The 15,290-nt window shown below is 44.8% G+C and overlaps 2 protein-coding genes across 2 annotated transcripts; both read left to right on the top strand.

Moving 5' to 3' along the window:
• The first annotated feature begins 2,843 nt into the window (after positions 1–2,843).
• LOC123043489 (uncharacterized) lies at positions 2,844–5,138 on the top strand. Its single transcript, XM_044465953.1, has 3 exons — positions 2,844–3,464; positions 3,598–3,907; positions 4,777–5,138. The coding sequence occupies exons 1-3, from the start codon at positions 2,937–2,939 to the stop codon at positions 4,812–4,814; spliced, it is 876 nt and encodes a 291-aa protein (XP_044321888.1). The 5' UTR covers positions 2,844–2,936; the 3' UTR covers positions 4,815–5,138.
• A 3,600-nt stretch (positions 5,139–8,738) lies between these two features.
• LOC123043488 (GSH-induced LITAF domain protein) lies at positions 8,739–11,721 on the top strand. The gene is made up of 3 exons (XM_044465952.1): positions 8,739–9,223; positions 11,139–11,265; positions 11,359–11,721. Exons 1-3 carry the CDS (start codon positions 8,757–8,759, stop codon positions 11,440–11,442), a joined length of 678 nt encoding a protein of 225 aa, XP_044321887.1. The 5' UTR covers positions 8,739–8,756; the 3' UTR covers positions 11,443–11,721.
• The last annotated feature ends 3,569 nt before the right edge of the window (positions 11,722–15,290 follow it).

Raw genomic sequence — 15,290 nt, 5'->3', positions numbered from 1 at the left:
CACCCAATCAGACAACAGTTGTAAACAACAACAAACAAGAGCAACATCACAACACTAGGCTCACTGCTGGAAAACAGAGGAGCAACACAAGTTGGTTAGCTGCTGGAAAGCAGATGAGAGGATCTTGCTATTGGAGATCAAATGAAGTGCCAAGAACGTGTTGGAGAGTAGGGGGGTTCTCGAGAGCAAGTGAGAGCGCATCAGATGCAGGAAACGAGGACACACCGAGGATCTTGCTGGATAGCAACTCCTACGTGTTGATGGCTAAAATGGGATGGGACGGCGATGTGGATGTTGCTGGAATAGATGGTTTCATCTGAATCACCTCTCCACTGCTGGTAGAATAGGAATTAGAGTTGGCTCCGCTACCATTTTTCGTAACGTGTAAGAAAGAAAGGAGTCAAACCATTTTCTATATTGAGAGTAAGAGGGATACACATGATTACATGGGCCTAGGCCTTACTCAACTATGACTACGGGCTTGTACAAGAGGCACACGCATATACACTTAACGTAGCTATACCAATTGGTATAGACTATGATGATGAACTTGCTTGGCATGCTGATACAAAAGGTTTGTTTTCAATAAAAACATCAAACCATGTCTATGTGGAGGAAGGAAAGAGGAGAAGCCAAAGAGGGATAGTTGGATCGTCAAGGTAGAATGCAGAACATGAAGTAAATTGGAGAACAATATGGATAATATGATACCCAAATCATTTAAAGGACTTCATATAGAGATTAGGCCACAATTCCTTGGCATTGAGCGATTATTTTGAGAAATAGAGGAGCTCAAGCAGAGAAGGATTAACCGTTCTGTAAGCAAGCCCTTAAAGGTAGGGGGCACTTCTTTCTCAAATGTAAAAGAGTGGCTCACATATGGGAAATGCTATGAATGGAAAACATAGGAAGGAATCTGGTAACGGAACAATGTGTTGCAAAATTTATAAATAAAGTTCCAAAGCTAGAAAAATAACAAAACAATAAGGTTAATTATAGTACTCTTGTGGTAGTGGTGGAATGAAAGGAATAAAATCAGAGAGGGAGGTAAAGTATGAAGTAATGATGTTATATACTATTACTAAACAGACTAATGAATGCTACCATGCTTTCTTGAAGGAAAATGAGCTCAAGAAAACATGTCAAGAACAGTGGAAACCACCTCGACACAGAACGCTGGAGATGAACATTGATGGGACCTTTCATGTTCAAACGAATAGTGGTGGCTATGGTGCTATAATCCAATGATCATAAGGGGTCAATTCAGGCGTGTCAAGGTTGGAGAATCTAATAAATCCTATTCACCCTGAAATATTGGCTGCTACACGTGGTGCCTAGCTGCCATGTCAAGATGAATCATTGGTATCTTCTTTGAAAGTGACTCCATGTTATTAAGACATGGCGTAGAGCAAAAGGAACGAGATCGATCAGGTGTCTGCATGGCGCTAGGGGAGCTGAAAGAGTTCCTGAACCAAAACTTTGATTGGTTTGTTTTTAGCTTTGCAAGTAGGAATTGTAACGGAGTAGCCCGTGTATTAGCAAGTATGGGACATTCCATGACTATGTGAGGTGTTAAGCGTAGAACATGTAACCCTTGATGTACGAGTGTTCATGGTGAGCCAGTCAGCTTCGTCCACAGAGTAATGCAATCGAATGCATTCTTTCAAAAAAAAGCAAGTTCTCAAGGTTTAATAAGCCAAGGAAGTTTGGTGCACTAACCACATGAAGCATTTGGATACACAACAACTCGATCATCACTTATGTTCATGCATTTGCTAGTTTTCATGCTCATGCATCCCATGTATATATTATTCGTGTTTGCAGTAAAATAATATGAGCTCACATAAATCCAAGGCACAATCTCTTTACCCGAACTTTTCGCACATCGACACTCCGACAATGCTTTGGTAGAGAAGAAGAACAATACACATGTGTTGCCTTTAACTAAACTCTTCTGAAGAGCCTACGTGAGTCACCCACCCTGGAATTCCAAGATTGTTAGGAATCTCCTCGGGCTTGTAATGCGAGGACAGAAAAATTGCGCCCCTGTGTCGAGGATGACCCAAAGCATGAGAATAATAAAGTCTTCAATTCACCGTGCCAAAACACGGATGGCTCCCTGGTGTCGATAACGAGGGACACCGAAACAGGATAACTCCACCTCACACAATTATGAAACAATTAAATAACAACACATCACACAATTAGCTACACAAGGCATGATGAAATATACTAAAAGTTTAAGTAGTTGAGATGAGATCAGACTAACATAGTGTGGATAGCAGTAAATGCTACAAGTACGGGGTTATACGGGGTTTTACAGGTTGGCTAGAAAATAATGCGACGTGAAACTTTGTGATGAGATTTCAGTTGCGAAAGCGGCCCCCACCCCCTGAAATTCTGAGGGAGGGGGGAGCAATGTTTAGAGTATAATTGGCTTGATGCCAACATTCAGCAAAATTTGGCAAAATTAAAAGTTGCCAAAATTTAACAATTGTTTGTGAGATTGACAAAAAAATTCAACCAATTACTAGCCAACATTTGACATTTGCCAAATATTAGCATTGCCAACTTTTGGCATCGAACCAATTATGTTTACTTTTTTTTGAGACAATAGTTATGTTTACTAGTTTGTTGGAAGATTCCTGCAGGTGCCTGTACGATTCCTGCATTTTCGGTGTGGAAGCGGCTCGCGCGCGGGCCTGTGCAGGAAGAGAATACCGGAAACTCGGTAGTGTGGGCTGGGCAGAGGATACGGCCCGCAAGCCCGCCCAAAGCCCGGACCTGCCGCGCCTTGAAATACATCGCCTTTGGCGCCCAACGCAACCGCCTCAACCAACAGCTTTCCTCGCCGGCGTCCCCAACAAACCAAGAACCCCTCGCCCTCTCTCCACCGCGCAACGCCCACCGCCTCAGCTCTCCGGCGCCGGCGACCGATGGACCAGTTCCACGACGGGCACCACGTGCGGCTGCGGAACCTCGTGCAGCGCACCTACCTCCACGCCGCCGACGACGGGGTGGGCGTCACGCTCCACGAGCGCCGCGCATCCATGAACGCGGCGTGGGCGGTGCACATCTGCCACGGCGGAGACGGCGATGGCGATGGCGACGGCCATCGCCTGCTCCTCCACAGCGCCGCCTACGGCCGCTACCTTGCCGCCGGGGCCAGGCCGGCACGGCTCGGCCACAGAGGCCTTCGCGCGGAGCTGAGCGACTACGACCTTCCGGAGGTGGAGGCCATCATGTGGCGGGCCGTCGGGTCGGGCTTCGACTTCGAGGACGACGTCGTCCTGCTCCGCCACGTCGGGGGCCGCTACCTCCGCGCCAACGGCAAGTACCTCCCCTGGAACTCCTCCGGCGTCAGCGTCGACGACGACGACGACGCCAGCCCCATGATGTACTGGGTCGTCGAGCCCATCCCCTTGAGAGAGGCGGGCATGCCTGCCATTCCTGGCCCGCTTCCGGTGAGCTCGCCGTGACCCGCTTCTTGAATTGCTTTCGGCGATTGCGATTGTGTTATGAGTAGCTAGTTTCTTTCAGCTTCTTGCCAAATTTGTGCTTCCTGAGTGAGTGAGATGGTTAATGGTTCAACTGCAGACTCGCCCAAGATGCCTCTCCCCCATATTCGGTTCTCCCGGACGGCGGATCCTGTTCGTGGGGGCGCTCGAGAACGGGTTCTACCCCGAGGAGGTCGACGGCTGGCGCCTGTTCTTGTTCAAGGAGAGGTCCGTGTTCCGCCTGAGGGACGACCTGGCGTTCCGCGTCGCTGCCGGCGTGGACGACCCGAACATCGTCATGTGCGTCCGAGCGGGCCGCTACGGGAGGCTGACCCCTCTCGTCGTCGACCTGCCCCATGGCGGCTACGGCGAGACCCTCGAGATTGTCGTCTTCCTGGCCGGGACCCCTGGTGAGAGCCTCTCTCCATGCCCCTACATATCTCCTAAAACCGGTAATCTTTTGGGGTTTATTTCAGCTTACTGAAGCAGTTACAATCTGACAAACAGGTTACTGAAACTGTTGTAGTCTGAAAAACAGTTATTGAAATCGTTTGTTTTTTAGATTCATTTACTGAAACTGCTGTTTTAGTCTGAAAAACAGTTAACTGAAACTGTTAGGTGTCTGCAACTGCTGTAATCTTGTACTCCCTCCGTAAACTAATATGAGTGTTTAGATCACTAAAATAGTGATCTAAATGCTCTTATATTAGTTTACAGAGGGAGTAGATAAGTAAAAGATGGTTTTGAATTGAAACCGCAAATCAGTTGATTCATCTCTTTTCAGCCTTAGCAGAGAAGATGGTGATGATATCCATTTGATTTGGCCCATTTTACTTGTCTTGAATAACTTGTGAACAAAATTCAGGTTCCAACAGTGGTAAATCAAATCTTGTTTCTGCACGATACATTCTGTTAGAACATGGGTGTAATCCTGTAGAAGAGTTAAAGTAGTTGGATGGAAAGAGTAGGTGCCATGTGGATTTATCAAAGCTAGTTGGACATTTCTCTTCTTGATTCAGAATTTCAGATAACTCCGTTCGTTCATTCCATATGTTTGCCGCTAGTAGAAATTATGGAAGCTCAAAGGCCAAATCAATTTCGGTCATCTCATTTCACCTTTGCAGAGAAGATACTAATTTCTAACCTGTGAATAAAATTCAGGTAGCACCTTACAATCATTAGTTCCTTGCACATTACATTGTTTCAGGTTTTTTCTTCTTGATCTTGTTATTGATTATTGGTCTGCCACCTAACTCGCTCATAATTTCTGCTAATTCAGCCTACGATGCACTGCGATACCCGGATGCCGATGCATAGTAGAGGAAGATCAGAGCGGGAGTCCTGACAGTTCACTTGTTCACAAGTTTCGCTGCCTCGGATATGATGGCGTCAACTTTTGCCTATAGATGGATAGATACAGATTCAGAAAACTCAGCAGCTCTAGAACTACTGAAATCGTTGCGACCAATGGCTGAACAATTTTGTAGTGATGCTGAAATGTAGTAGCTCTTCTGACATTCATCGTGTGATGTGATTGCCACGGCTTCGTAGACAAAGCGTTTCACTGCAGGGTACTTGCAATGTGTTGATGGTCCTGCAATATTTTTGGATCATGCATTTCACATACTGGAAAATACATTAGTTTTTGCAAAGCTGATGGTCCTTCATTCCTTTTAGAAATGCAGAATGCAGTGGGTTCTTCCTGTGAGCTCTTTATCATGTTTGTCGTTCTGCTGTTTTGTGTGTTTTTAGAATCCTTAACTCCTTGCATTAAAGCATACCCCTCCATAACTTAATATAAGACATTTTTTGCACTATCATTGTGTCAAAAAACATCTTATATATTACTCCCTCCGTTCTCAAATATTTGTCTTTCTAGGCATTTCAAATGGACACAACATACGAATGTATGTAGACATATTTTAGAGTGTAGATTCACTCATTTTGCTCCGTACGTAGTCACTTGTTGAAATCTCTAGAAAGACAAATATTTTGAAACGGAGGGAGTAAGTTAGAGGGAGGTGTACATTACAACGGCTGTCATTTTACAGAACGAAGCCATGCCATGCTAACACGGTGAGGCGATAAGCGCTTTTCATACACAGGCTTGGGAGACCAAAACAAATTGTTGATGGTGTAGTTTGTCAGGACACAGACCATGTTTGAGTACCTGAATCCTTGCGAAATCTGTCGAACACCGTGTTAGGAACAGTAATTTCATAGAAATCAGATTGGCCTGGCTTTTCACAAAATCAATTATGAACCCATAAACAAATGGGTAAACACTGTCACAAAATCAATTTTGAACCCATAAACAAATGGGTAAACGCTGTCTTATCATCTGAGGCGAATAAGACTTGGTTTCGAAAGAGTAGCAGTGATGCTTACCACAGGCAGTAATGAGGCCCCAACATTTCTTTCAGGATTTTGTATCAAGTGACACATCACCAAAGCACAGTCCTGGGATTTCAACAATTGCAGGCTCATTACTTCAGTTTGCTGCTCCACAACAGCATACACCTTTTCTGCTAGGCAAAATGAAAAAGAAAAAAAATGCCATGAACTGCTTATATATGGCCATAACTGACACACAGTATTTTTTTTTCTCACCAGGTTTATCGTACTCATAAGCAGCAACAGTTGGCGACAAACGTGTTGCCTAGATTCTACTGAGTTAGTAGTAAGGTTCATGAACACTGCACCCCAAACATGGCAACTTGGGGGTAAATGATATCTCAACGAAATGAAGTGTGTGTCACCATAACATCCAGAAAATATGTGTTTTTAGTACAACTTGATATGTCCGGTGGTACAGCTCCAGCCAATATACAACATTCCACAACCAAAATGCAAAGACTACCTCTCGGCAGTATATGTCCAGGAGCAAAGACTAGCAAAGAAGGCATCTGCAGGTAGTCTTCTAGCACAAGCATTGTTAATAAACTTATAAGCAAAAATAGAAAAGTTTGCGGGTTGAAAAAGTTAGTGAATTTTGGAAAAAAAAATCAAGGATTTGACGAAAGTTAATTGATTTTGGAAAAAAAATGTTCACTTATTTGAAATAAGTTTGAAAAATAATCGTGGATTGAAAAAAGTTCATCGATTTCGAAATACGAAAAAAATGAATTTGGAAAAAGTTCGTTGATTTTGCAAAAATACTAATTTGAAAAAATTCATCGATTTTGAAAAAAAATCACGAAATTGAATTTTTTTTGTGGATTTTCAAAACAAAGTTCACAAATTTAAAAAAAAAGATTTTTTAAAAATTTAAAAGGAAAAAAATAAATAAATAACGAACAAAATAGGTCCAGAAAAAACCTAAAAAAGGAAACAGATCTCTCCGGCTGATAACCTTGGATAGGACGGCCCATGCACAATGCCTTCAGGCGCCAGTTAACAAAATACGCGTTAACTGGCGCAGAGGAGCCGAATAGGAATTGGCATGATTTTGCGGCCGTGGTGCTACCGCTTGCATCACCACGCTATATGGATCTAGCCAGGCGAGCGCAAGTAGAGACAGCGACAACACATGTCTATTTTTCTGTTCTTTTCTAGTTCTTATATTTATTTTTGGTTTAATTTGAAATTAATGTATACAAAAAATTTTGTGAATACAAATATGTTCACACGAATTCAAAAAAAACTTTAGTAAATTAAAAATATGTTTGTAAATTCAAAAAATATTCATGAATTCAGAAAAAGATAGCTGACTCAAAAAATGGCCGCAGATTCAGAAAAATGATCGAGAAAATTAAAAAATGGCCAGTGAATATCGAAAATGTTCATGCATTCAAAAAAATCACATATTTCAAACAGTTTTTGAAGATTAAAAAAGGTTTGAGGTTTTGAAAAAAGTTCATGATTTTTTTAAACAAAAATCTTTAAAAAGATCACAAGTTTGAAAAATATTCACCAGTTCCAAAAAATTCATGAATTTGAAAAGAAAAGCAATTAAATAGAAACTGAAACATAACCGAAAAATTAGGAAAACCAACAAAAATAAGGGCTCTGAAGTTTCCCGATCCTTTCTAAAATCTCTCGGGAGGAACGCTCGGTGGCGCATGATGGGCCGGCCCGGCGTGCGTAGGCGATGGCTCGCTTGTGCTTGCAGAGGGCAGCACGTAGCATTTGTGGCACATAGGCAATTTGTGCGTCATATTGACTTCCGTCGCCATAATAGTCGTTCATATGACACTCGTGGTCTAAAAAGTCGTTCTAGGAGCATCGTCATACAACCCTTGACCTGCATTATGTGTAGAAGACGCTCCAAATAAAGCTCATGAGCCTTCATATTTAAGGTTGTGACACTAATATGTAGCGGCCTTCATCTGCAATCGTTCGCACGAAAAGGAAAGTTTTGGTCTAACATCTTCCTTACGTGTAGCCTAGTCAATGGAGTTGTCGTACGACTGTCGCTTTCACTTCATCGGCCCCTCCGCTTTTCCAATTAATAGCAGTCGTCGTGTTACACACATGTATCCCCCTTCGTGTGCGCAATCCGTCCCCATTTGCTGTCGGAGCGTGCCGATTCACAGGTATATAAACCTTCATCACTCTCTTCCCCCGGCACCAACTAGCCTCCTATCTCCCCTCATCCCCGTCGCTACCAGCCTGCCACATTCACCTCATCGCCCAACTTCGTCAACTATGACCCCACCTCAATCTCCCCCTTCCCCATCATCGTCACACTCGCCCTTATCAACCATGACGGGGCTACGCCCTTGTCACGGGCCTTTCGCTGGTGAGACCGAAGAGGACCGCGTCAAGAGAGAGTTATGTGGAGAGGGAGTGGGACTACTCCCACTGAGTCGAGGAGGACGGTCATGGTAAGGCTGAATCAGCCGTCGAGTGCGGGCGCCTCCCCGCCATCCTCAACTAGCTCGACTCATACGACCGCCTGGACAGAAGTGGATCTGCCTTAAAAATGGTGGGAAGGCATTATCCCGCATAGGCTTTTGTCGACCGCCTGGGGATCAATATCATGTGGAAATCTTCTAGAATTGGACAGAAGTGGATCTGCCTTAAAAATGATGGCATTATCCCGCATAGGCTTTTGTCGACCGCCTGGGGATCAATATCATGTGGAAATCTTCTAGAATTGGACAGAAGTGGATCTGCCTTAAAAATGGTGGCATTATCCCGCATAGGCTTTTGTCGACCGCATGGGGATCAATATCATGTGGAAATCTTCTAGAATTGCTCTACGATAATTGCAACATGTCACATGCGTATGTACCAAACGATGCGCAAGCCTACAACATGTCAAACATGGAGTGTGGAAGGGGGCTCCTTCATGGAAGGTGGCCGAACTCATCACATATACTTTTTCAACACGGAGAAGAACTGTCTTTCACAACAAGTCCGTTCCAACCAGCCCCCCTCCAGCCTCGACGCGCCTGTCTGTCATCATACGGCACAGAAACAGAACCCCCAACCACGACCGGCGACCGCGCACCGCCCGGCCCAGATCCCCGCCCGCCGGCAGCGACCATGGCGACGGCCAAGGCCGCCGGCGACGAGCCGGCCCTCGGCATCCCGTACAACCCGGCGCAGGCCCAGGGCAGCTACTACTACCCGCCGGACCCCTACGCGGCGGGGCGGGTGCCGCCGAACGCGATCTACGCCGGCGCGCCCAAGGGGGTGCCCCTGCAGCACACCATGTTCCGCGACACGCCCGCCCCCTTCCACTGCCAGTCCTGCGGCGACGCCGCCGTCACCTCCGTCCGGTCAGGAACCAACCCCTAATCTCCCCTCTTTCCCCTTCCCCCCCTTTTTTTGCTTCTCCTCCCTTGTAATCTCGCGCCGTTATCTGGGGCAATACACGGCCTCTATGAGGTTTAGGCGCGATTTGAGGATGAGATCCTAGTGAATTGTGGATTGATCGGACAGAATTTAGTTTTAGCCATGGGCATATTCCTTGGTGCGTCCCGAGGGCTAGCTTGATTCCAGTGAAAGAGTGGATAATGGTGTTGTTCTAATGATAGATAGGGGTGATAGTTAGAGATGATGGCTATGTCCAAGTCTAGTGCGTCGTAGAGGTAGTTCCTATGATCTCTGGACTGTCAATTGGGAGGAGCTTGATCCTTGAGGTGCTCTTCATGCTGTTATATTCATAATAATCTGGCTCCTTGTTCATCTTGTCGTGCGGGGCAGCCTTGGTTGGAAAGAGGAATTGTTGCTGCGTTGATTGTTAATAGTCAAACTCTTCAAAGTTGTTTAGTGGGACAAAATTGCGGAAAGAAAGCCCGGAGGAAGAGTGGCCTTGAGTTTCTCGCCCCTTTGCCTTAGGATTCGTTAATTCTATTTCTCATAAGGATTGATACTTATTTTGAAGTTGAGTTACAGAATATCTTAACTATTAAAGTGGAGTTTCATTCTGGTCGCATTACTCTTATGATTCTGACTTCCATTTGAGTAATATTTAGCTTAGATGGATTCAAGTTTAATTTGGTGAACAAAATTATGTGTGAAGATATATTCTGATGACCATCAAAGGTCAGCTGTCAAGGGTGCCACGCAATCATCAACCTTCTATGCCATCTTGTGCTCCTTTTATCACTAGAACGTATGAATGATTTCTGACTGCTAAAAGTCAAAAGACCCGACTCTAACATAGAAACATTATAATTATCTCCAGTTTTAGCGGGGAACGGGATAAGATCATAAGAGATGCTGGCTAGTGATATTGTTAGGGATACATGAAACAGTTTGAACTCTGTATAGATCATGCCCAATCACACTTCTTATACCATTCCAAACAGAACATCTGAAATAGAACCAAGCAGCAAGCGGAATCTCTAACTTGTAGCTTCTGATTTCCAATTCTAGTTGGACACACCATCATTCCAATTCTAGTTGTGTTCTTTATTTTTTAAATATTATTTAGCCCTTCAAACCAAGCTCATAGCTCAAGACTATATTATCTTTATCCAAAGGTGATCCCAAGTTCGGCTTTGACTTTGAATTGATGTTGAACCCTGCTTGGTGAGACCAATGATTTCCTGAAATAGCATTAGCCTCAAGACATATACCATGACATCTAATGTATGTATTTATATTATTTGTTGTCTTGTATTCTGCAGGTTTGTTATTTTTTAGAAATGCTAGTAGCAGATATGTTGGAAAGACATTTTTATTAGTTAGCAAGCCAAACCTTAATCTAGCATTTCTCTGTTATGCAAAGACCTTCCAAGTAATACATTACCTGTAGCCTGATAGCATCTGATTATTCTATTCACATTTCCTAGTGTTATTTATCTCAATTCTGTAACACCTTTTGGGGATGCCATTAGTTCGTTCTCTAGGGATTTTGGTTGACTGGCAAACTTAAATGAGCATTATCCTGTGTTATGAAGTCCGGCTTAGTACTATTTTCTGGTAGTATCTTGTATTTCTGTCCACACATTACGAGGGGCTACTTTCATTGTCTTTGTGGAAAAACAATATTTTGTTATCGTTCAGTTTGGCTTGTCTATCCTATTTGTATATTTGATTGCTAATAAGCAGTCTTGTAGTTTTGCGTGTGGTTGAATAGATAGGCGAGGGAGACGTGAATGCAATATTCCTTGTAGTACTTGTCGTGATAGTGAAATGTAATTGGAAATCATCGATGCTAAGCCTTCTTTGTTACACATTGAACAGGTCGAAGCCGAGTGTCGCATCAGTTGTGGCTTGCATGATGCCGTTCTTTCTGGGCGTGTGCTTCCTGTGCCCCTCCATGGACTGCCTCTGGCACAAACAGCATTACTGCCCCAGCTGTGGAGAAATGGTTTGGCATCATATCCCTGTCCTCCTATATCTTGCTTTCTTGTGCTTCTAATTCTATGTGTAATCCTTTTTCTCCCTCTGATGAACTGTGCAGGTGGCTGAGTTCAAGAAGGACGATCCGTGCATCGTGGTCGACCCAACCAGCTGGACCGAGCCAAGCTTTGCCGTGCCTGCTTAGAGCGCTCACATGAACTGCCTGATATGAGTATATGATATAGTTTCCAACCGTGTGTTGTTCTTGTGTGATCTGTACATAAATAAAATGGCTACTTTGTCATTATATCATGTAGCATGTTGTTTCTTAGTTTGTGTCCACCGTCTGCTGGGTAATGCTTTGTAATGAGTGGCCTACATTGACAATTTACTGCAGAAATACCACGAGTGTGACCAGGCCGGATTAGCTATTCTTGCAACGGGACATTTGATGATATTTTGGGGATTGATTAGCTTGTGCTCACATATGTTTTGCGCTCACATATGTTTGGTTCATAGCTATATGTATATTTATTTTTCTAAGTTGTGGCAAGACAAAAAAGAAAGTGTGGTGAACATACTGATCATCGCAACTGTGGCAAGATTTGGCAAAAATATGTGCATATATATAATAAAACCGGGACCGATTTTATTTGCTTCATAGCTAAGGAAGTGACGGTAATTTAGCAATGTGTGGATACGAACCAAACATGCCTGAATTTAGCAATGTGTCAGAGCAATGGACCAAACATGACTGAATACGGGACCCCTCTATCATTCATCCTTCCGCAAGTCCAGAGCATCTTGAACATGTTTTTTCAACCTTTTGGAAGCACTGATTTTGTTTCTTTATTTAGAGCACCATGAGTGTCAATTTTTTATGGAATTTCTGCATGCTGTCAGAACATTCAAACATTTTGCCGGGCAAACCATCTTTTTTTTTTTGCTATTCTGAAACATTACTGTTCGCCCGGGCGCATGTGAGGTCGGAAACATAATTGAATATCCCGGGGTCTGCTGTTCTTTTCCTCTAAAAAGAATCATGAAACATTAAATGGCAGTGGGTCAGCTTGAAGAAACAGTTAGATCATCAAACACTGGACCTGTAGGAATGAAAGCTACGTTGAATGATAGAGGGGTCCGGTGTGGCATGTCTCTTTATTTCCAAAGACAACGTATTTTGTTCCTCGAGCACATATACACGAAATAGTATAAAATCCAAAAAAGTAAAAGAATTCATAATATCTGATGTTTTTTAGAACAAACATGGTTGGATGTGTTGCTCACGTGCAAATTTTCGTGATGAAAAAACAATTGGCCAGCTCCGTATAAAAAATAAAACCAATACTCCAAAAAGGTTATTTCCAAAAGCATTTTGAGGGAGCGGATTCTTAGATCGGACGGCATCCGGGAGCTGTTAGATCTGCTAGACCTATGCGCAAATTTTGACAGCTCGTAAGCTTTTTTGCAAATGTTGCAGAGTCATTGAGAGCCATCAGATCTAAGAATCTGACGGCCCAGAAGGTTGTATCCCGGTAGCACCTAAAGCTTGGTAGCACTAGATATTTTCCCGCATTTTGAAGCACTGATTTTGTTTTAATTGTATCCAGGCTAGCACGAGTGCGGTTCATTCATCACTCATGGAAATCCACAAGTAGGTAAACACTAAGCAATGTCAATTGCAAAAATATTCCCCCCTTGTTGTGTTTGGGATTCTACTGTTCACAATGACTCCGTATGAGATCAGGAACAGAGTAACACTTTCATCGACCCGATACTTTTTGAATACAGATGTAAGTGAAGGAGACGAACATTGAAGAGAACAAATAAAGGGGCAAAAGAAGAATTACTTGTCTGCAAAGAGAAAACAAAAAGGCAAAGCAAAGAAAGACGCACTCCATTGCCTTTCAAAAGAGAGAGAAAAATGTGAACTAAGCATAACTTAAATGGTTAGGGAACCTTCTCGGATTCAAGTTGTAGATATAGTTGCTTGCATATTTTCTGGATTTATTTGTGCTCACTCTCTCGAGGTGCTCATATAGCGCGTGTTTGGTTGCCGTAGTCTACAATAGTTGCATTGCATAGCCTTCTCAACTCAGTCTGGCTATGCAAATGCAACCTCAAATGCACCATCTGCAAGTTGTTTGGTTGCCTGCATGCCCTCTTGTCTGCATGGGCTGAACCACACTGCCTGGTGTTTGGTTGCCTGCATGTTAGTGGACAAATCCAAGGCATGGTGTTTGGTTGTATGCAACGTCTGGTGTGTGGTAAGCTCTTTGCCTAGTTGGTGAGGTTACCAGCACACTTCTGCACAACCATGTAACACACATCATAAGCAGAGCAGAGCATAAACAGACCATCAACTACTTAACAGCATAGTTTAGATAACATAGTACCACACATCATAACGATAGTTCAAACAGTTCAACGCATAAACCATAAAGCAGACTCGATAGTACTTAGGAAGGAGGTGCCCTGACCCTAGTCCCTAACGGCGAAGGCTTCGTCGTGCTTCCTGCACTTGTTGACCACCTCAATGCCATCGTCGTCGAAGATGATGACCTTGAGGGTGTCGGGAGTCAGGAGTTTGAACGTCACCATGTAGCCGATCTTGATCTGATGAACGGCGGTGCCCAACCATGATCCAGGGTCACACTGCCGTTCATCAGCTTCACCGTCACCCTCCAGGAGCAGCCAATGTTGTTCCTCAGATTGAACTCCGTCGGCACCGCGACAAAGTGCTTGGTGAAGTCCAGGGGGTGCACTCAAGCTTCGGTGCAAGGATGACCTTGCAGAAGTGAGTTGGGCCACCCTACTCATGGTGGTGGTTGTAGTTGCGGCGCTTGCTGCTGGGGGGCTCCTTCATGCGCTCGTCGTCGCCAACCGTTGGTGTCTCCGGTTCTTCCTCAGCGGTGGGTGGCAGCACCACCTCGGGCATTGGATGAACCGCCTCCTTGCCCTTCTTGCCAACAGTCGGAAGCACCTCCGTGCCCATCTCATTGCTCTCCTTGATTTGCACACAATTCATGGAGTCAAGCACAACACAAAGTTCATGGCTTATTGAAGAGCGTGTAGTTAAAACGACATGATTGTCACTCTCCCTCCTCTCCATCGCGCCTATATTTACTCACCCTGACCACCACCACTTACCCACCCCTCTCTTCTCTCAATATCAACCTTCCTCCTCTCCATCGCCATGAGCTCCAGCTCCAACGCCAACCCCTTCCCTTAGGGTATTGGCTGGAGGGCCTTCTTCCTCGGGTGGTCGGCTGGTGACCGCATCAAGTTCGAGAACACCATGGAGATGTGCTCGAACTTCGGCTCCATGCCTGACATGCAGAAGGAATCTGATGCAGTGCTCATGAGGGCCACTGCACAAGAGTTGAAGACGCTGATTCCTAACCCAACGAATGGCGCGATGGCAGTCGACAACATTCGCTGGGCCATGAATCAGGCCGTCTCCGACGCCGCTAAACAGAGGAAGAGGTGGTCCAAGTACAAGAAGTACTTGGCTCCTAATTACCGCCATGCCGTAGTGTACTGCGAGACGGCAAACGTGCCACCGACGTTCATCAGTGGGGAGCCTAAGGAGGAGGAAGAACCGGTGCAGGTGCTAGTGAGGGCGCCGGAGCCAGGCCGTCGTACCTGGCAGATTGACCTCGACTCTGGCGAGGACAACAACGACCCACCGCCCCGCACGGCGATGGACAAGAAGATGAAGGCCAACCACTCGACCTGCCGCTCCGCACGCCTCAACGGCCGCCGTGGTTAGCCAGTGTCTGTTGTGTACCCCCAATCCCCCTTCTACTCCATCCGCATCTACCTCTATTCCGATCTTGCATGAACTAGTACGAATTGCCATGCTTATCTACCTCTATTTCCCATTCCCCTCTCCGTCGTGGATCGAATCTACCACCGGATCGAACGCGAAAAAGTAGTGCATGACAAATAGAAAAGTGCTTACCGCCATTTGCCGCGGGGCGGGTGATGATCAGCTCGCCGGTGATGGAGTCCGGTTGTCTTCTTGCTTTCCTCCGATCCGCTGCCGCCGGT

The sequence above is a fragment of the Triticum aestivum genome, chromosome 2B (assembly GCF_018294505.1).
Source record: "Triticum aestivum cultivar Chinese Spring chromosome 2B, IWGSC CS RefSeq v2.1, whole genome shotgun sequence".
Classification (NCBI taxonomy): Eukaryota; Viridiplantae; Streptophyta; class Magnoliopsida; order Poales; family Poaceae; genus Triticum; species Triticum aestivum.
The sequence above is the reverse complement of the archived record's forward strand: the minus strand, read 5'-3'. Positions and strand labels throughout refer to the sequence as shown.

Excerpts from the sequence above, each read along its gene's own strand:
- LOC123043489 (XM_044465953.1), top strand. The coding sequence starts at position 2,937 with ATGGACCAGTTCCACGACGGGCACCACGTGCGGCTGCGGAACCTCGTG. Across the intron at positions 3,465-3,597 it reads CCATTCCTGGCCCGCTTCCG|ACTCGCCCAAGATGCCTCTC; the intron begins GTGAGCTCGCCG and ends GTTCAACTGCAG. Across the intron at positions 3,908-4,776 it reads CTTCCTGGCCGGGACCCCTG|CCTACGATGCACTGCGATAC; the intron begins GTGAGAGCCTCT and ends CTGCTAATTCAG.
- LOC123043488 (XM_044465952.1), top strand. The coding sequence starts at position 8,757 with ATGTCAAACATGGAGTGTGGAAGGGGGCTCCTTCATGGAAGGTGGCCG. Across the intron at positions 9,224-11,138 it reads GCCGCCGTCACCTCCGTCCG|GTCGAAGCCGAGTGTCGCAT; the intron begins GTCAGGAACCAA and ends CACATTGAACAG. Across the intron at positions 11,266-11,358 it reads GCCCCAGCTGTGGAGAAATG|GTGGCTGAGTTCAAGAAGGA; the intron begins GTTTGGCATCAT and ends TGAACTGTGCAG.